The sequence below is a fragment of the Cydia splendana genome, chromosome 17 (assembly GCF_910591565.1).
Source record: "Cydia splendana chromosome 17, ilCydSple1.2, whole genome shotgun sequence".
Taxonomy (NCBI): domain Eukaryota; kingdom Metazoa; phylum Arthropoda; class Insecta; order Lepidoptera; family Tortricidae; genus Cydia; species Cydia splendana.
In genome coordinates, this window is record NC_085976.1 from 9,795,809 (window position 1) to 9,819,068 (window position 23,260).

Below are 23,260 nucleotides of genomic sequence, written 5' to 3' on the forward strand. Positions count from 1 at the left end.
ATTCGACCCACATCCTTCCATCATAATGATACTCGGAACTGAGTTTAGTAATTGGATTGATGACATGATTTTAAAATTTTCTTCTACAGTCATTACGAGTACAATATTGGTTTGTTTTTTGTTTTGATCAGCATTATATATTATGTTAGGCATCTAAATGAAGTATACACAAGAGTTTTAAGCAGAGCTAGAGTCGCACCAATAAAAGTCTGCAGCGGATTTGATAGTCCACGCAGTGTAAGTGTTATTTATATGTCATCATTTCATAGAAGTTTGACGTTAAAAATGACACTTGCACTGCGTGGGCTATCAAATCCGCTGCAGACTTTTCACGGTCTGACTCTGACTCTTTTACGAATCTGTGAATAATTTATACATATATTTTTAGTCTAAAGATCGTGGCCAATGAAGGAACTACAGCGTATTACCGCATTTCATAAGGTAAGGGTCGTTAAATATCAATAAATCGTGTTAACATTAATATTAATAACAGCTGTTATAATGATTGAGTGAATTTTACGTTTGACATTACATAAACACTGTCGACTAACATTATGCAGTTAATTAGGTAGGCATCTACCTACATAAGGTTAGTCCTGAAAGTCTTATTTTAAACAGTTTGATATTGGCCTTTTTATGATAAAATTTTTTGAAAAATTAAGTAGGTATGTGCAATTCTTGCATGACCTAAGGGCGTGTTAGATTTAGTTTTAAAACGCTCGCTTGCGCTAACGCGTAACTGTGCTGTTTGAGATAATTAAATAACAATTAGAATTCGAAATAAACTAGCGATAAGTGAAAAATAAACTTAGTTAAAATCAGAGAAATAATCTAATCTTCAAAATAATTGAACTAACCCTAATTCCAGTAATTAACACATTTATTGCTATTCAATAGGTAATAGGATCCCTCATTTTGAAATTAAACTTAGATATTTTGATAAGCAATAAAAATCATAAAGTACCATATCGTGAAACCAGCAAATACCACACCTCAGACGACCGGACGAGATGTAAAATGATCCCGCGACACAATGCGCTTTACGAGCGATGATAGGTTTCTCAAGCAGCTGTCATTCCCACAGCCTCCGGGCCGACAGTCGTTCCCAGTCCGAATCTCCTCATTATCACACTATTACGGTTCTGCGTCAGATTTCACGTGCTATTACCGAATACCATTAATGTCTCACGCTGTGTCCGTTAAAAGTGTTTTGTAAGCGCCAAATTGGCAGGTATGTGTCGTTGTCTCTTTGTTGTTTAATTTAAAATTGAAAACACTGCTGTTTTAAGAACAAATTTATTAATTCGGTCTCTGTTTGAAAAGCTTATTTTTCAGTGTACTTAGTACAAAAAAGATCAACGCATATCATTAGTTTTTCATTTACCTACCTTAAACTCTACATAATTATTTAAAATCTGTATTTGATAAGTGAAATTGCAAACTCAGAATTTGTTTAATTTCAACGATATTTTAAATTATCAATGGCACGTTTGAATAAAAGTAAAATTCCTAAAAATATCAGTTACTAGGTTATAGTCTGGCATAGCGGCGTAATCCACCATTCACATGCGTCCTCCCCAATCTGCATTTTTACGACATCTAGTGTCGGAATTCCAATCACTAGTTGATTGCTATATCAATAAATTAACAAAATACCGCTTTCCGCTAATTACGGACTGTCTATTTCAAATCTAAATCAAAAACAAAGGAGCCACGAGAAAATAGATCTTCTGCTAAGGACATAGAGTTCAGTTTATATCACAAACTTAAAATAATACTTATCAACCTGTATTCTATAAATATGTAGCATCATTCCCTTGTCAATCGAATGTAGCACTTAAATTTAAGTTGTTTAAGTTTATGTCCCTAATCATATTATAGTTTATGAATTAGCGTCAAAAATCGGCTTTGAAATCGAATTTATAATGGTTTCCCAGAATTCTCTCGTGTTTTACAATACTTATCTTCATCTGGTTCATATTCATATTATGCCTCGTCTTTATTGATTTTATTGATACTTGGTTCTGTTAACTTATGTTCTTTTAATAAAAAGTCGATCGTTTCCAATTCTTTATGGTAGTGATTATTAATATGCTTTGGGGGAAAAAAGTCGCATATGTCTATGAATGTCCAAGTCGCATATGATATGTCTATCGAGCATTGTTGAACAACGGAAGTTGGTTTTGTGTAAATTGTTTAATAAAATTTGTTTTAAGCATGCGAACAAATACTTAATTAATCCGTTGTCAAAGAAGCTATGAACCCAAATGTCCGACCAAAATCGAAAAAAAATTAGAAATAAAGCTAAGTGTAGGTAAGGAAAACGTAAGGGCATAACGTTATTTTCAGCGCTAAAGTAATATTTTATCGGGCTTTGCAGCCTCGTTGAGATAGGATTTATTAGACCTTTAAGTAAATTCGATAATTACATCTGTCTAAGATGTAGAAAATTAAAAATACATTTTGTGTGTACCTTCTTCCTTCTAATTCATAAAGTCATAAGTTAATTTAGTAGGTGCTAAGTATGTGATGTTTCAAAATTTTGAGAAAAGTAAACCTTATGTAAACCTTGCCCAGTAATATAATTATGATCATTGTCAAGAGGGCGCTGTTATTCTAATGTAAAGGGCGACAGTCCAGTATAGATAGTATGAAAAAATGAGTTCTAGTGATATTCCGCAACATGGCGCGTGATCATATAATTCCTGCGGGCTCAGCACGGTTCCATTTTTATCGACTATCACTATGCGCGTCCCTTTCGCACTTACATACTTGTTAGAACGTGACAGGCATGGTGACAAGGGATAAAAACGCGACCGTGCTAAGCCGCCTGGTCAGGCATTACCTAGAGTTTTCAGGGTTACATTTCGATTTTCAAAAAATCAGCACATAAGCGCAGCGACGATATTTTACTGTGCTTTTGATAACTAGTTCATAATTCCCCCATCGAACCTGAATGGAGATTGTTTAAGTTACCGATATAGAAATAATAAACATCCACAGTCACGGATCACGCGGCACATTCAATCAGAAATATCGTGTAATAAGCTTGTCACACCATAATAACTAATAGCTTCAAACACAATACAAATCATGAACGTGGAAATCATATCGCGGCTCATAAATAATACTGACAAATTTATCTAAACATCCCATTTTAGAACACGATGTTAACATTCGATTTTAAATCATAGTCGTAAGAATCAAAATTGATTGAGTCTCGTTTTTAAGGGCTGAAGTTGGTGGGATAAGATTGAATTTAAATTTTCACGGTTACTGTTTTGATAATGAGATTCATAGTCAATGTTAACAGTATTTACTTTGTAAGGATAATGTAGCTTATTTTATATTTAGATTTTAAACATCTAAAATATAAATACAAATTACAGACCATATATATATAGTTTATATAAAAATAATATTTTATTGCACGCGTATTTTTATTAATAGGTCCTAAAAATACCAACTCGATTAAGTTAGCGTCTTCTGTTGGAGATTATTCAAAAATATAATATTGGATCACAGGCCAACAAAGCAGCGTCCATATGCTATTGAGGCGTATCGGACTAAAAACTTTTCACTTTAATACCGCAGCGCGTAAGTGATGTATTAATTTCGGAATAAGCGGAAGAGGTTGGAGAAGTGCGTAGGTAAGTTACTTATTTAATACCCACTCAAAGGTCGCATATAGAAAATATGATTATCAAAAAATGTAATGCGCGTTAATTTTCTATTCATTAAAATAAATAGTTTTGCTTCATTTGCTACCTTTTTTAAAAATCATAGTTTAAAATCAGAAATGTGCCACCGGACAACCTGTAGGTATAACTGCACTCCGCAGCTGCAGGTTGCAGGTACAGTGGTAGTGGTGTGTTCAATTGATCAACGGCTGCGTCCGTGCACAGCATTCAGCAATGCTATTTGAGACGCGTGAAATCGACTGCCACGTCTTTAGTCGGCTCATGACTCAAATCTGACACTACGGAATGCCGTTTACAGTAAATACGGACCGAATATTAAGGAGCGGTGTACTGAGGGTGATAAGCCAAATTTCCAATTTGATTTTCTATCGAGTAACCAGCAGATATTTACACAGTTACAAGAAATTCGCTTGATTTAAAATTCAATCAATAATTTAATATATCGGCACCTATAGTTTGTATCTTTAGGTATTTCAATAAAAGTAAACAAAATCAACCCTTAAATGGCTCCTTAAGCCAGTTGAGGGTAGATGAAAACATTACATGATCAAATAATGTAGGTTAAAGTCAGGTCGTTCAGTGACAGATCCAGGCGGTTTTGTATATGGTTGGTTAACCAGTAAATGTTATAACTGTAACCCGAAAATGTACAAATTATTTGTTTACTTTTATTTAAATACCTAAAGATACAGACTATAAACCCTGACGGCTTCTGCCAACCTATAGGTACATATGTAAATTGTGACTAGGGTTATTGTTATATATTTCTTCTTTAGGCCCTTTTTCGAAATGTCGCGCCCTTGTAAATGTGTCCTTATGTCCCTGCTATGAGCTAGAAGCTAGTACTTTATGAACTCTACTCTAACTATAAAACTTATCGAACCCGATCGCTATTTATCGGTATTAAATTTCAAATTTATTTTATTGTCTGTCAGATAATTTTATCTCATCACGCGAAGTCCTATAAAATTCTAAACCCTAACTCTGGACTCGACCACCCATTTGTGGGCTATAAATAAATGGGAGTTAAATATAATTTATAACGTTTTTGTAATCCTAAAATACGATATATCAAAGTCCTCGCCGCTGCTTTTAGCGTATCTTTGGTTCGGAATGGTAAGATAACACTTCGCGTAAGCCTTACGACTCTTAAACAACACTTATAACACTTAATACCAATAACACTCATCGATGAGAATGAATCACCACTCAGATTAGTTGCATTAAAAACGCATTAAGACTTCAAAATGATATTTGGCATGATATGCTGGTGACACCAATTAAGGATATTTTTGACAAGATGAAGAATTTATGCGTTTAGGGCAAGATGTGGTTGTTGTGTTGTATGATTCCATACTTGCTAAATGGCGCTAAGTTAAACGTGATTTATAGAAATAATAATAAAAATTGTAACTTAAAAAACATCCTCTTATATTTAGACTTCAATGTTTTCAAAAGAGTTTTTACAAGGAACTCTTTTTGAATTCTATAGTTCATAAAAATACTAACGGTATAGATTGAATAATAAAAGAAAGTACAAATTATTACAATTTAATTTCATTTAAATACATCATTGAAATTATCCCTCAAGTGATTTCTTCTCACATGACACCTCACACGACAGTTCGTGCAAATAACTGAATTATATTTTATTACATATTCCTTTGAGCAGCCGTAATCGTCTTACGTCCCTGTCAGGTAGCGTGACCAATCAATATGTCAAACAGAGACGCAACTGTAATAAGGTCTCGGATTAAGGGTTCCGATATCAGGGTTTATGAAACTACAGACAGTTTGTAAGGACAACGTTTATTAGAGTTTATTGTTTTTTGGATTTAAAATATTATTAATTTAGTTACAACATAATAAACTTAAATGTAAAGTAAATGGTAGCAATTGAAATGAAAATAGTTTAAAGTTAAATTATTACCAATTACCGATCTTGTTAGCCGTAAATAAAACAGAATCTTCGGCTAAGTAAAGCAAATATTTGTGTCAGAAAAAGTTCGTACCTATAGAGTAAATAACTGTCCTGTCCTACCTCTCTACAGAAATTATACATTGTCAAATTTGTCCGCCAGTTGCCAGACATATCTGCCAGACAGATTTGACGGACACATCTGTACGCATATCCTATTTAAAACTTATGAAGTTCCTGTAACTACTGTAAACATCAAACCATATTTAAGTGCTTTGAAATGAGCCAATAGCTGTAACGTAATCCCTCTTTGCTCTTTGGTTACAAAATATTGACTCCCTGTCTAAGTTATTTATCTGTATACACTTTAAAATTATATCTCTTAACCAAGTGCGGGACAATAGTAACTACTGCAATTAACTTACCACAATGACAGTTTACTCTTAAAATTAGAAAGTAACGTTTTCATAAAAGGTGTTTAATACTTCCTATTATGTACCCTAGTAAGTACCTAGTTCTCGATTAACTTCGACTTGTGTAACTGTGACCCAAATATATTTAAAAAGCGACTTTCCATTATTATTGAGCCTACAGCTTGAATAATAATATGTTATAAACTTTTGGTGTTACTATTTATTTCCATTAGACTTAATCCCCTAGTTTACTTAGACACCACATAAAAGTTTCGTAATGCTTCTTATGTTACGTGACCTGGTATGGAAGACGTTAATTGTTTTAGAAATTCGATGCCCCATATTTTGGAATTATAGGTACAATTTGGGATACATAAATAGTTTTTCCATAATAGCTTAAATGGTGCTACAATGGCTCTATAGAATTTTTTTTTGTAATACGAGTTTGAGGTCTAATGTTCAGAGAGTTTATCAATATATTTTACGATATAGTTGCATTTTAGGTAAGTATTTATGTACTATTAATGATGTCATGTTTATTAACAGGTCTTACGAGAAGAAACAAATAGAGAATTTTATTTCATGATTTCGTAGGACTTCATTAAAATTTAAAAAGATAACCCGTAAAAACCGCCGCACCTGTATCTTTACGATAGTAGAAGCCAACGTTAAGCAGGTAGCGGCAGGTACGCGCACACAAGAGGCCTATTCGAACTTCAAAAACAGCTACTTTATTTAACATTGCCTTGATATGACTTGACATTACTTCACGCATGCAAATTTAAGAACCAGCGAATAGGCCTCCAGCGCAGTTGTAAGCTGACAAGCCGACACCACCCGAGCCCGACCCTTCTCATAAATCAATTTCCCTCCATTGTAAGATTACTTATTACGAGCTTTCAACCTGACACAAATAATAATATTATGTCGTTTAAGCCTTTCACTAAATAGGAGGTTTAAATTTCGAAATTAGTACAAAATGACTCAGTAGACCGATTGATGATGATAAATTTTATGATGTTCCGAACAATTACATTAAAGTTTCTAACTTTCTTGGTGCTCTACGGGATATGCGCTTAAGTCATTTTCATTCCCGCCATTTCATTCAATCATACCCGTATTCAAATAATGACTGACATTACTGCATGGCGTTTTAGAACTTTTAGAGTCCTTTTTGCTAAGGAGAGACATATATGTACATAGTAAGGTTAAGCAGGTGCTTAAGTTGCATTCGTAGCTCAGAGCAAAAACTGTAGCCTTACATTCGTGCTAAACAACTATAATATTGCATTTAACATGACTCTTAAAATATATTTATCAAGAGTCATTTCAGCTTATCAACTCCAATGATAAACCAGCCGCCATAACTTAGTGCTTGACAGCTAAATGTATTCCTGACAACTCAATGTGGTTTCTGTCGATTTTAGAAGTATAATTCTTTGACCAGATTTATTTTGCTGCCACTGAAATATTTGATTTGAAGTTTCACCATCGTTTGAACGGGGCACAGATAATTCATAATATAACACGTTGATCTGTGACCGTAAAACATTGACGTATAGCTAGGGACGGGCCTTACGGGCACTAAAAATGGTATACTAGTTCAGCGGTGTCACTCACGAATTCGAGCCAATCGTGCAGTCTAACGAAACTAGTTGCGACCAATCGCGCGCGTGATGCGAACTCATCAACCAATCGCGTTGTAGCAGTGGCACACAGCTGTACGAGGGTTGCACTGAAAATGTCGGGAATAGAGAAAACTGTCGCATCTAGACGGTCAATCTTTATTTTAATACATACTTAAACTCAAACTGACCACGCATATAAATTTTCTTTTGAAAGTAATCATTCTGTAATGCACACGGCTCATAATCCCAAAGTCCTTTTTGTATGGCGATTTTGGGGCCTTAGTGGTTTTGTATGAAATTCGTGGAGTAGCCAACGGAATTGAAGTTTTTTTACATATATATATATATATAAAAGATTTTTTTACTGTTGTCATATGAATATTTAGGAATGTCGAAATCTGCCGATATGCAACTTTTTTGGCAGTCTTTTTAATTAACAGCACAAATGCGATTTTAATTTTTGACGTCGCTTTGGAATGACATGCTTCTTTAAGATCACCCATGGGATAAAATGAAAGTGACTTTCATATTTAATTTTAACTGCAAACGAGCGTACGATGAACTCTAGTTCATAAAAAAATAACAGAAGCCCATTGTAACTTTTATTTGTTCGCTGAGGGCATATTGAAAACCGTTTAAAAATATGATCCGAAAAATCACTTGGCCAAAAATTCAAATAATGTTCGACATACAATTTTCAAATTGCCAGTAATTCTTAAATACAAATGACAACCAAATGGAATATACCTTAAAAGTTTTATAAAGAGTTACATTTTTATAAATTATATGCCTGTTTCTATTATGTTATTTCTAAGTGTCCCATTCCCGAATATTTCAGTGCGACCCTCGTACTGGCGTCATGCCCCATTCTTGTTGCCCGTAAGGCCAGTCTTTAGATATACGTCGATGCCGTAAAATTAAGTTTACTTTATAATGTTTGAAAACAGAGTGTCAATTCTCAAATAAAAATTTATCGTAGTGTTATTGCAATTACAAGTTTAGAGTTGATCGCTAAAATAATAAGAGGGAGGGGATGGATTCCACAAAAAGGTCTACTTTGTCGAAGACGTGACGCGTATATACTATATATTATAATACAGATTTCGGCGTTAATAACCTGCAGAAATCTGTATTATAATATATTATATATAGTCCCCGTCTCCGTGTTCGACGATGGCGACTCCTCCAAATGTTTTTAATTAGGACATGGAACGCTCTAATATGACTTGCGAAGCCGAACTTGGTTTTGAAAATGTATTATATACCTACCTACCGTTGAATTTATAGCTAAGTTATCAAACGCCATCATGATAAATATTGGCTTCTTAGATTTATCATCAGGAGTGTTAAAAGAATAACGCCTCGTACCCGACACTAACTGGAATGCCTCTTGAATTGAAAATAGATTACAATTAGATTAACAAACAGAATAAAGCCCGTGAACATATATTATGGATTAGGTCAAACCAGTAAATACGGCGGACATAGTTTAGACATGTTTAGACAGGTCTGACTGGTAATGTTTCCTGGAATCTTAATTGAAAGCTGAATGATTTGTGGAAATGTATCAGTTGGAAGTTTACTTTGTGTTACATACAAAGAAATATTCCGAATGAAATGAGGGAAGATTTAGTCGATAGGTGTGTCTAATAAGTAAAAAAAAAAAAATTAAATAGTCGAACAACTTATTTTAGAGACAGAAGACAAATTTGTAATTTTATTTTTTTTCGCTCTCGCTATTCTTATTCGTAAAAGTACATTTCTTCAACCAAAAACGTCACTTTCGACAGTTTCGACACTGACAGATCTTCGTATCGCTGTGACATCTTATAAGCATTGTTCGAATACGGCCGAAAGATTAGGATATAGTCTACACGCTGGCAGAACTTCTGAATTTCTTCGCGGACATATTACCTGCCTACTGCCTCACTATGTATTCCTCCACCTAAAAGCTAATGATAAATATGAAATGACACGCGACGAATAACAATAGTAATTCAACTTCAAAGTACTTAGGTATTTATGGTTTTAAATTACGTTTTACGATCGAATAGCAGCAAAAGCCTATCAATACAATTGAATCAATTGATATACAATTTGAGCGTGCGGGAATAATGCCCGATGTTTGTTGCTGTTGGTGTATCAATTACGATTCGTAATGATGTCAATTCCGGGTTCTAATTATAATTACCGTGTTTAGTCTGACTTCTAGGATTTCCGCCCTGTTTAGTCTAGACAACGCATTCCATAATATGGGAAACATGCCTGATTTACGCATTTTGGCGCCATGTTAAAAATAAAACTATCGTGTCACACAGAGCCAAAAGTAAAATAAATAAAATCGGATAAGTATGTATTGAGTAGGCATGACAATTCCCGCCCACCTCCTCCCATCCTCTCGGATTGATTGTTAGAAATAAAGTACACTATGCCCTTAAGCGTATTTTATTTATCAATGGTTACTCAATGGTTAAAACACAAAATAAGAATAATAATAAGAATAATATTTGTGCCAGCCGATTTCGCAATTCGTAGGCTAAAGGTCAAGAAAAAACTAATCTAATAAATAATAGGTGATGTAATTAGGTAAGTTAAGGAAATTATGAAAAATTAAAATATTAACAAAGACAATGTAATCCAAGTTTTACTTCTCTATGGTGACTTATTTATGTTGTTTTTAATTGAAGCAAAACATCTTCCTTGGTTGAGATTCGAACCCGTATCAACTGAACTCGTATCTTCCTCAAAATTCACCTTCATCTTAATATTGACTCCATTTCTCAATGTTTAAAGAGACAGGTCTCATCAAAGGGTTCCGTGGCGGGCCAATATTTGGTAAAACTTTTGGGCAAACAATTGGACACCAAATAGTATTGGACATCCCGACGCCTCCGACTATTGGAGATCCATTTCCTGTTTGCCCAAGATAAGGGATGATGTTCAAACATGTCGAGGAATGTCCAACATGGGGGTTTGGACACCGTTCACGGGGATAATTTGAACAATTCCTTTTTTTATGTATTTGTTTATATTGTGTTGGAGGCTAGGTAGTTCGGGGTGCCTTCGTGACGTTTTGTTGTAAATAAATAAATAATATAAATTTTTAATAGGTGTTTGATATCTTGCTAGATTAAGATAATTTAACGGTTTAACTCACGTGTTTTTTGGACAATGAAATACGTTAAATACGCCATTTTCCTATTTTATTCGGCTCTAATGAAAAATGTTACTCAAATGTATCATTTGCACTTTATCTAAGATATGTAACTAATTACATATTACATTCATCATGTGAAATAATTAAATAATAGATGAAATGATTAAGTACTATTATATTTTTTTATAAGAATTCTAAAATGTGAAAGTTTCTAACAGATTTCTTGTCTGATGATCGATTAATATAATATAATACATCTAATCTAAACAATAACTAAAGATAAATACATAATCTCGAACACATATCAAACGAAAAAAATATTAAGAATCAGGTGATCCAATAAAGATTGTATATCCCCATATCGCTTAAAAGCCCGGGTTTTACCTTTAAAAGTAGATACATATACACAAAAACTATTTATTGCACAGATACATCTAAATAATCAGGCAGCTATCAGTATCATGATAATATGTAGATAGATTACACGGTAATATTTGGTAATATTAATAGACGGTTGTGAAATAGCAATTATTTGTACAATTAGTTGATTTGCATTATAATTTCGATATTAAAAAAACACACACATGACACCACCTGCAATGACAGAGGTACTTAAGTAATAGAGGTATGGTCACAATGGTGATATGGAACCTTTGTAGCTGACACTTTTAATGATATGATTTCATGAAAAAAAAATTCTTTAATATTTGCTTTTTTTATCATATGGGTGCTTCCCATAAAAATGTACCGGATTCAATAATTTGTGACTTAAAAAACATATGAATAGTGCATTTTTCTGAAAAATATACTGAATTGAAGAGTAATAAATATATACCTAATGATCCCGTGGGGCGCGGGTGTGTCTATAATAATCGCATACCAAAGAAGATAAGATAAATTAATATTTATCAATTGCGTATCTTAGTCTGTCGCGTAATGTTTTATCACATTTTATGAATACCAATAAAAATATGTGTATTTGTTATTACGGAAAAAAACCTTTTTAAATGAGGAAACATCATACATTCTTTTTATATTGCTCATTTGATAATCGCAAACTTTATATGATGTATCTAATGGGTTAAAACCCTTAAATTGGCCACGGGGCACATCAAAACACACACCTTTGACCGTCTTTTTGCATATTTACTTGAAGCAGAAGGGCATTTTCACTTAACTGTCTGCTATTTTAACGGCCGGTTAGCAATCGTTAAAAAACTGACGGTCAATGTCAAATCCCATACATTTTATCAGGAATGTAACGATTAGTGAAACACGACTTAAGTCGCGCATTAAAGTGCAAGTTAAAATGAAAATGCCCAGCTAAACATTAGCTCTCTTGAGCTCTAGGGCCTGAACTTACCGTGTGTGTCCGAGCCGGAGCTTCAGGCGCATCGTATTCTATGGAAAGCATCACGTGATCGTCTGTCATGTCATAGAAATAAAACGCCGGAAGCTCCGGCCCAGACACGGCCCGGCCCAACGTGAGTCATCCTTTAATCGTAATACCAGCCCATACAAACCCCCTGGTTTACTTAAAGTTACAGCGAAAAACGCCAAATTAGCTGAGAGCTGCTGGCCAAAGCCAAGGATTATGGTTGACGCCTCGCTAATAGTAATTACCTATATTCGACGTTTTAGCTTACTTTATCATCACAAAAATGGTTAAAGTTCATTAGAAAAAATAAAGCATATTTATATTCATTGATGCATTATGCGAAACTTATTTAGGTCAAATTATATTATATCTGACATGGCGACCGGTCTTTCTTAGACCATACCTAACATAACTCATTAATCAACCGCTATATAGCTTAAATCAACATAACACAACTTTATGGGCGTTCTCGTCTGTTACGAAATCAATTTTTCCGCCAATACCGTTCGGTTTATGCAAATTTTATGCATAAGATGGTCGTACCATGTTCATAGATACAAGGTTTCATAATACTACTAGACAGATAATTTGCTAGAAGAGCTATGCATGTTGAATGTAAGTACGTACTCGATATTGCGCAGCAACTTATATAAATAATACTTTTTAATAATAAAAACAGCAGCAAATCGGCTTTGTCCATTTTTAGGGTTCCGTACCCAAAGGGTAAAACGGAACCCTATTACTAAGACTTCGCTGTCCGTCCGTCCGTCCGTCCGTCTGTCACCAGGCTGTATCTCACGAACCGTGATAGCTAGACAGTTGATATTTTCACAGATGATGTATTTCTGTTGCCGCTATAACAACAAATACTAAAAACAGAATAAAATAAAGATTTAAATGGGGCTCCCATACAACAAACGTGATTTTTGACCAAAGTTAAGCAACGTCGGGAGTGGTCAGTACTTGGATGGGTGACCGTTTTTTTTGCTTTTTTTTTGTTTTTGTTTTTTTTGCATTATGGTACGGAACCCTTCGTGCGCGAGTCCGACTCGCACTTGCCCGGTTTTTATAGATCCGTTCCTTACTCGAAGTGTGCCAATGCTAAGCCTACTGTAAACTCTTAATCTATAGTTATATGTCAGACGTTTTTTAAAGGATTGTTTACTGCGAACGAAGGTGGTTGGAACATAATATTGTACCATAAGAGTGGATAAATTAGTCTAGTGATAGGGTTCCGATTTGGGTATATTTAAAATATTTAAAAAGTCTGCAAATCGTTATTAATGTTTTGTGACTTATTTAAACGGTAATGTTTAATTATAAATGTAGTTTATTCTTTCTTTGTTAAGCTGTCCTTTCGACGTTCGCGTTTTTTAGTAGGAGGCAATAAAGTTATTTGAAGAAAAGGGCCAAGTTTGAGTGTAAGAAGTTCTCTTATCATTCAGGCTCTCTGTATAAAAATGTTTCTGAACAATTGGGATGGAACCCTGTGTGTAGTCGTCCTATCTTTGGTAAAATTAAGCTTCAAGCATTTCAAGTTATCTCAATCTTTGGACAGTATTAAAATGATCCATTGTCAATATAAATAAATTCATAATCACAAAATACGTAGGTAACAAATAGATTTTCTGAAGTTAAAGCTGGTCGGTCGAAGTGTCGATTACTAGCTATTATTTCGTCGTATATAATCGTCGGTGTATCGAATGCTCCGATTTCATACTACACGAATAAAATGTTGACCTTTGGAAATATACTCGCGTATATATTCGTATATATTTTTATAGTCTCATAGATTTATGCACAAGAGTAAGCGCAAAATTAAGGAGAGTACTAGATGTAAGTATATGAAAAAATTGCTGTGTTATGTTTATGTCAGAAACCAATTAAGTTCATGTGCTTTTAAGATTTTGTTAAATTCTAGAATCATGAGCATGAGCACTAGGTATTGATTCTACTAGGAGAAAAGAAGAAGTGTGTAGAAGGAGAATAAATGTTTTCAATTAATTAATGCTATTTATATAAAATTTTCGTGGAAAGCTGAAAACACAGTATGCCATACAACAATTTATGAAAACGCCCACTGCCCATTGCGTTCTTCAAGATGAGACGTGATCGATGGTAGCAAAATAGCGCAACTTTTGTTGATGACGATGCATGTTCATCGTAGGTAGGTACATTACTTAACCACTCACATGCTTGATATTTTTCAGTGACCTCTATTATTATAATAAAATAAGGGTGACAGCTGGTAGCTACAGTTACCAAAAGCAAGTGAGTGGTTATGTGAAAATTGAATACAGCATAGAATGACGTAAAAGCCATCAACAGTATATCCGTGATGTTGACGTACGATTATTTTTATACTTAAAGCCTGACCAGTAATCACTGTCAAGAGGGCGCTGTAAAGGATGACTCACGCTAGACCGGGCCGGAGGACTCGAGTTCCTACAAACACTAGAGGCTCGGACAGCACTATTGTTAATGTAATATACTAGTGTCGGGTGGCCCTGACGCCCCGGTCCCGGAACGGCCCGGTCACGGTGGCGCTCCTGACAGCCCCTGTGTCGGCTCGCTCCGGCCCGCCCCGGTCCGGGCACGGCCCGGTCTAGCGTGAGTCATCCTTTATTCTCATGTATAGGGTGACAGTTCAGTATAGTGTGAAAAAATTTGTTCTAGTGAAACTCCACAACATGGCGCGTGATAGTAATATGTATTCCTGGTCAGGTTTTAATGTGGAAACAAGATTCATAAACGTTTTTTACAAGTTTCAAGTGTTTTATTCTACAAGCAATTTAAAAACTATGACTGTAATGAAGAATAACTAGTTATTATCTATTCTTCTCAAACCCGATTATTTTAGGACTTTGGTGGTTTTTTTTCCGCATAAAGAACAGTAAGTGGCCATGAACTTTCAGGCTGTTTTAGTACCATGCACCTATATTGAAATGAGCATTACCGTAAATAATTAAGTATATTATATTTCATTTTATAGTACCTAGTAACCTTGATAACGAGAATTTTAAAAGTTAGTGTTTATATTTAAGAAATCTATTGCGCCTTAGGCGAATACATTCATAATATATCATTATGTTTACGATTTCTGGTTGTTAGACGGTTACATGAAGTTAGCGCTGAATTATTATGCAGTTTAGCATTGCAACTTACACAAGAGCTATAGTTTCATTCCCCTCTACGAAGCGATTGTTAGGTGTATGTTATGTTAACAGTTCCATTTCGTGATAGTTTACGATCTATTGAAATACAATATCAAAGTTTCATTACCTTCCTAGCAACGCGGCTCATTTAAACCGTCTAGTAGTTATTCTATATAATAACAAATATATTAAGGGAATTTAGATCAAATGTAAACAATTATAAATTCTGTAGCCATGAAATATAAATTAATCCAAATATTTATAGCAATCTTTATTGACATATTGACTTTAAATTTAATTAAGACGTTTAAATAATATTCCACTCACCATTTTAATTGCCATGAGCAAAATTAAATTTGTCCAAGGTCTTGAATAAATCATACATAAAATTTGAGGTCAACACTTCCGTTCATTTGAAAAATTATATTTTAACCACTCGCGTGCCTTCTTAACGTCCGTTTTGACATATTTTGTTCACTTAATTAACTTAAAAAGTTTACAGCCACTGTTAAAAAAAAGTTCGTTAAATTTTGGGGTATTCCATTTTTAAATTTTCAGTCCCGCCGCGCGGCTACAGCTGTCAGCGTAGCGTAAGTTTTTCTTAGACGACTAGCGTAGGCCGCGGCGCGTAGCATACTGCCACGATGGTCTGGGCCGGAGGAATAAAATGTAGACGTTTTGACCGGCGTTATTGGAATTGGAAATGCCACCGGTGAGCACCGCCGCGCCAATACTAGTCAGATAAAAATGTTTCCGGGCCATCGTCCGATTGTTGTCGTCACGTTGGTCAAACCGTTTGAGAAAATTAAAATGGCGTTACCGTTTTTTAGTGTTATTGTGTCTCAGTCAGTAGGTTAATAGATATTGGTTTAATTTTCTCGTTGGTTTTTGACCATTTTTTTGCGGTAATTATAAGTTAATTACATTTAACTAGTATTTTTTAATTAATAACGTTCCTTTGGACTTGATTCGTAATGTTTTACAGTTTATATTTTCATCGCATTAGTGAGGTGAAAAAAAATTGTGTTTGTCTCGATGGCAAAGGTGATAAACAGATTTGCCGTCCCTTGACTCTCGCAACGCTCAAGATTTCTGATTTCGAACCCCTCGCTCCGCTCATGGTTCAACTTTTGGAATCTTTCGCTTGCGTGGGTATCAATATTAGTACGAAAAGTTAAACAACAATTTTGCCACCTTGTGAAACTATTATCATTGATAATCAAATATCAAGTGACCTAAGTGAGCAGGTCATCGCATTTTTTTAAAGTCCGTAACTAAAGTAAAATGTTTCAAGTTTCAAGTTTCTTTATTTGGCCAAGTAACAAAAGAACGTTACATCTAGCAAGTCAAATACAGGGCATTGCTAAAACTAATCATGCAATGTCTTAATAGGTAGATAAAATTATACATATCAAAATTTATTATTAACATAGTAAATGATCAAATAGGTAAGGTCAATTTCATAGTGTAAATAAAGCATGCTTAGAATTATTTTATATAAGAAAGTCATTATTTTTCATTTTATCTGTAAATTCATTGATTGAGTAAAATGGGTTACATTGAAAGAAACGTTTAAGTTTACTTTTAAATTCTATATATGTTAAATTCGTTATTTGTAAAGGCAATAGGTTGTAAAGGGTAACTTTTAGGGAGATACCTTGCTTAAATGTTTTTATTAGCTTTGTCGTAGGAACGCACAGCTTATCCTTATTACGCGTGTTATATGTATGAATGTCCTTCCGTGATTTAAAATCATTTTTACTTCTATGGATTTCTAACAGGCTATTAAATATAAATAATGAAATTACTGTCATAATTCGACTTGTTATAAAGAATTCTCTGGCTGAAGTGCCTTTGCGTAAACTAAATATGGTTCTTATAGCTCGTTTTTGTGATATAAGAATTCTTTGTACTCCAACAGCATTGCCCCAAGTAGTTACGGCATAATTTAGATGAGCGTGAACAAGTGCGTAGTAAGCCGATATAAGTGTCTTACGATTTATTAAGGGCCTCAGTTTTAATAGTGCGTAATTTCCAGAAGCAATTTTATTACAAATTTTGTCAATGTGAAATGAGTGGTTTATTTTATTGTCAATGTGATATCCTAGAAATATTGTGTTAGTTACATTTGTTAATCCTATGTCACTAGTATTTATGCTGTCAATTTTATTTTTATTTTGGTATGTCAATATTGTAGTTTTGTTAGAGTTTAAAATAATTCCGTTAGCATTAAACCATTTTCCAAGCGTTATCATGATACTCTTAATTTTCTGTTCCAGATTAACTAGGTCTGTATCTTTTAAGCCCACATGTGTATCGTCTGCAAATAGGGTAACCATAGCGTAATTAGGTATGCACTCAGGTAGATCATTTACATAAATTAAGAATAAAATTGGGCCCAAGATAGACCCTTGCGGTACACCAACATTGACATTGATTTCACGCGAACATGTTCCATTAATGTATACTTTTTGACTTCTGTTATTAAGATAGCTTTTTATTAAATCTAGTTCTTGTTGTTTGAATCCATAGTACTCTAATTTATATAAGAGTACATCATGGCGGATACAGTCAAACGCTTTTGACAGATCGCAAAAAATACTAGAGCAGTTTTGCGATCTGTCCAAGGCTGTGAGCACGAAATCGATAACTTTGCGTAATACCATTCCTGTTGACTTCCCCTTCTGAAAGCCAAATTGGTTCGAATTAAACAAACTGTGACGTTCAAAATATTGAGTTATTTTGTTTTTGATTATAGACTCGAATATTTTAGATAAAGCTGGAAGTATGCAAACAGGCCTATAATTGTTAGGGTCTTCTATTTCCCCTTTTTTGTGAAGTGGAATAACCTTCCCTATCTTGAGACATTGTGGAAAAACTCCCTGCATTAAACAACTATTAACTGTAGTAAGTAGGATTTCTAGTAAGTAACTGTTTTCTAAAAATACCTTTTTGATAAAACAAGAATCTAAATTATAAATATCCTTGGAACGCTTGTCCTTCAATTTTTTTATTGTCTTTACTAATTCAACTCTGTCAATTGGAACAAATTTGATTTGTGTATTTGGACGTTCAACCTTACCTAAAAAGTCCATATATGTTTGTTTGTCTCAATTAAGATGCCCTGCCGTCTTTTCAGCTACAGAAGAAAAAAATACATTAAATGTGTTTGCAATTTCTTCATTATTTGTTATGCGTTTACCATCTACATTAGTTATCATTTCAATATGATTATGTGTTTTTTTATTTTGTTTTGTTTGCTCTTTAATAATTTTCCATGATTCTTTGACAGTATTCTTGGCTTTATATAACCTTTCTGATAAACTTATTTTTTTTGCTCTAATTAGTACTTTACGCAGAAGTTTTTTATAAGTTTTTATATGAGATTCTCTTTTAGCGCATGGTGTAAACTGTTGTAATATTTCTAGTTTCTCTAAGTTTTGTTTTGACGTTGATATGCCCTTTGTATGCCATTTTACATTATTAGAAGCGGGCTTTGACACTTTACGTTCCGGAAAAGCTATATTAAAATAGTGAGTTATTGCTTCTATAAGTAAATTCATTTTACAGTTTGAGTCAGGATTCAAAACAATTTGCTGTAAGAGATCACAATCACTAGTAATTAGATAATGAAAATATTCATAATTCGATTTGGACATATTTCTGACGAGTATGGTAGATTTTTCACACTTACTATTCTTTGTTATCTCCATTGATATTTCTACAGTAATAACATTATGGTCCGATAGCTTCGTTTCTAAAACTTGAGCTTTGCAAAGCTTCTCGTCTAAATTAGTTATAAAATTGTCAATACAAGTTGCACTTTGCCCTTTAATTCTAGTTGGTTCACTAATAAGGTATTTACAGTTATGGTTCATTAAAATGTCTTTAAATTGCTTAATTCTACTGTCAGACTTTAAGATATTGAGATTGAAATCGCCAGCCATGACCATCTTCTTTCCTTCGCGCGTGATTTTATTAAATATAGTTTTTATAGTGTCTTTAAAAATAGGAAAGTCATGCTCGGGGCGGTACACACAGATTATGACAATGTTTGGCGACTTCAATTCTACGGCTGCTACTTCGCAGCTCATTTCAAATGCAAGCTTTACAATATCCTTTCTTTCTTTTATTTTAACATGTTCCTTTACGTAAATAGCCACACCACCGTGCTTAAATAGTTTTCTATTGAAGTAAGATGCTAAAACGTAGTCTTCAATTTTCATACTGTCTACCTGACTATCATTGGCCCACGTTTCAGTAAGGCAGAGTACATCACATTTACATTCTTTAGTTAATAATTCTAGTTGTAGGTATTTATTTCTAATGCATTGAATATTACTATGAACTAATATTAAGTTTTGTCTTTGGTTTGACAGCTGCTTGTAAAATAATTATTGCTTTGTGTTTCATTTTTATGAGAACAATTTATGAACTGCAACAAAGATGATCCATTAAATTTGGTAGAGTTAACATTTACTGTGTTTACAATTAGTCCCTGGAGAACATTGCGTGTATGTTTATAACAAGAATTCAGGTCCAGAAACCTTACTCCTTCATTTGTATTAGCAAATAGTGCTATGTTACGATTTATTTTATGAATTATTACATCATTAATTCCATCATACAATATGCTACTAATTATTACATTAAATTTCCTCTCCGGAGAGCCCAGTAGTTTAATCAACAATTTAGTGTAATTATTTTGGGTTTGTTCCCCTTGTACAAATTTACTTAGAATAAAAACTATTGTATCGTTTTTGGAAAAGTCCTTAGAATACGTTGTAAAATTTTCCAAGATGTGTTCAGGGCTTGCATTCGGTTTGCAAATATTCGTGACCGAGAGTGAAGAGTTCCTCTTAATGACTCGCTGTGCCAGTCCCACGCCCATATGATCGGAGAAAATTAAGACTGATCTCTTCCTAGTTCGACTTTCTCTTTCCCCCTCGCTACAGCTGCGCTTCTCTAACACTGCTTTTTGTATCCCTCCATCTATCGCTGAGTTCGGCTTAACACTATCTGGTTCCTCACTTTTCCGTATACACTCCTTTTCACTATCTTTTACAGATGATTCTAATTGTAATTTCCTCATGTTGTGATCTCTTGTAAATTTATGTACTTGAAGTCTTTTATTTTTATTTTTTAATGATTTAATCACTTTATTTTGACGTTTTATTTTTCTTTGCAATTTTTGATTTAACTTGGGCTTGTTTTTGTACTTAATTTTTTTATTTCTGATGATGTTTTCGTCATTTTCTACTTCTGCACACTGAGAGTTTTCTACTGTCCCTGTAGTTTCTTCGCTAAAGTCTAGTCTAACTTTACATGTTTCTAGTTTATCATATTTAGACGTACTTCCATCCGTGCCATTGTTCCTAAGACATTCTTTTCTAGGTCCACTTAATATATTTTCACACATATTTTTATACATTATCATTTTTTTGTGCATGTCGGTCAAATCTGTTTTATCTTATTTTCCACGTTTAAATTTATTATTTCTTGATGCGCACTTTCTAGTTCCATTTGAATTTTTTGTATCTTAAGGTCGCATTGAGTTTGTAAATCATAATCCTCCGTGTTATTGATGTCTGGTAAACTTTGAAAGATTTGTAGACTGTCTGATTCGTTTTTTATTGTATCCGGACTGCTATTATGCTCTAAGCTTTTTACAGATTGCTTCGAACTTGAATCACAGTCATCTAATTGCGCTTCTTTTTGTAGTCTCAGCTTTCGCCTCGTCATCATTGCAGGTGTACCCAGTGCTTCTGTGATCTTCTTGTTGCTCCAAGAAAGGTTATCTCAGTCTCCTTCCAGGTTTGGTCACAGTAATAACGTTTTTAACCACTTTTTGAGTATAATTTATGAGAGAACTTCTGCCGACATGTTTACCTTATGACCTCACACACACACATTGTATTTAAATTCGAAGGTACGAGAACAGTGCACCAAGAGAATTGTTGAGCAAACTTTTGTAATTATATTGAAATTAAAACTTAAGCGAATCTAATGAGAGATTTGAAGTTTTCTATAGATAAATACAAACTATTCTTAATTAAATGCTAATGAGTTATATTGGGAAACAGTAAGATGATGAAGTTAATTAGAATCTACTTAGTATTTTCTTAATGTGCTGTACAGTGATAACGTCTTTTTTTTCTGTACGTCAGCGCACAAGAATGCAGATTAGATGTGAAACAGCATTGAATGACTTTTTATTGACATCATCATCATCATCATCATCATTTCAGCCTATATACGTCGTCCCACTGCTGGGCACAGGCCTCCTCTCATGCGCGAGAGGGCTTGGGCTATAGTCCCCACGCTAGCCCAATGCGGATTGGGGACTTCACATACACCTTTGAATGTCTTCGCAGATGTATGCAGGTTTCCTCACGATGTTTTCCTTCACCGAAAAGCTAGTGATAAATATCAAATGATATTTCGTACATAAGTTCCGAAAAACTCATTGGTACGAGCCAGGATTTGAACCCGCGACCTCCGGATTGAAAGTCGGACGTCATATCCACTCGGCCACCACCGCTTCTTGACATCATCAATTTTATTCAATTATTAAGATTGAGCTACATGACGTTCTTATATGTAGGTACTTACAGGTAGGTACTATATTATAATATAACTATATTATATTAGTATTATCAAATTAATATTATATGCGTGCAGAATATGGGTGTCTTTAATAAAATTCCTTACTAGGTTCCATACTATAGGTTTTTGTTTAAAAATCTACATTGTTCATGCAAGGGCATGAAGGGCATGAACAATGTAAATTTTTAAATAAAAATCTATAGTATAGATTCATATTTGGACGATAAATTAAGGAACCTTAAGGTGCAGATACTGTACTAGTTTTGGTGATTCATGCTGTAATACAATTTATTGAATGTCACAGAAATGTGTTATTGTGTATAGGAGGTATCCGAAGTATAGGTCGTAGCAACTAATGTGGTGACTAACGGTTGCCAAGGAAAATGCAGACGATTTGACCGGCGTTATCGGAATTGGAAATGCCACCGGTGACCACCGCCGCGCCAATACTAGTCTGATAAAAATGTTTCCGGACCATCGTCCGATTGTTGTCGTCACGTTGGTCAAACCGTTTGAGAAAATTAAAATGGCGTTACCATTTTTTAGTGTTATTGTACTTATTGTATCTCAGTCAGGAGGTTAATAGATATTGGATTAATTTTCTCGTAGGTTTTTATCTATTTTTTGCAGTAATCATAAGTTAATTTATTTAACTAGTATTTTTTTACTTAATAATGTTCATTTGGATTTGATTCGTAATGTTTAACAGTTTATATTTTCATCACATTAGTGTGGTGAAAAAAATTGTGTTTGTCTCGGTGGCAAAGGTGTTAACAAATTGACTCATGACCATCCCTTGACTCTCGCAACGCTCAAGATTTCAGATTTCGAACCCCTCGCTCCGCTCATGGTTCAACTTTTGGAATCTTTCGCTTGCGTGGGTATCAATATTAGTACGAGAAGTTAAACAACAACTTTGCCACCTTGTGAAACTATTATCACTGATAACCAAATATCAAGTGACCTGAGTGAGCAGGTCATCGAATTGTTTTAAAGTCCGTAAAGTAAAATGTATTTAAATTCAAGAACAGTCAACCGAGAGAATTGTTGAGCAAACTTGTATAATTATTTTGAAATTACATACGTGATTTTTTTGCCGTTTTTTGCGTAATGGTACGGAACCCTTCGTGCGCGAGTCCGACTTGCACTTCGCCGGTTTTTTTTCTGTACGTCAGCGAACAAGAATGCAGCTTAGATGTCAAACAGCATTGAATGACTTTTTATTGACATCATCAATTCAATTATTCAGACTGAGCTACATGACGTTCTTGGTCTTAATTATGTAGGTACTTGCAGGTACTAGC

The 23,260-nt window shown here is 34.2% G+C and overlaps 1 protein-coding gene across 2 annotated transcripts in view; it reads right to left on the bottom strand.

Annotated features, from left to right (window-relative positions):
• Positions 1-23,260, bottom strand: part of LOC134798801 (uncharacterized) — a 129,679-nt gene that overhangs the window by 5,258 nt on the left and 101,161 nt on the right. The window contains exon 1 of one of the 2 annotated variants that reach the window (XM_063771189.1): positions 15,678-15,818. The exons of the other annotated variant lie outside the window; for it this stretch is intronic. Within the exon in view, the coding sequence (XP_063627259.1) occupies positions 15,678-15,731 (54 nt within the window). The 5' untranslated portion in view covers positions 15,732-15,818. Of the gene's footprint in view, positions 1-15,677; positions 15,819-23,260 lie in introns of those variants that run through there. 2 annotated transcript variants of the gene reach the window in all.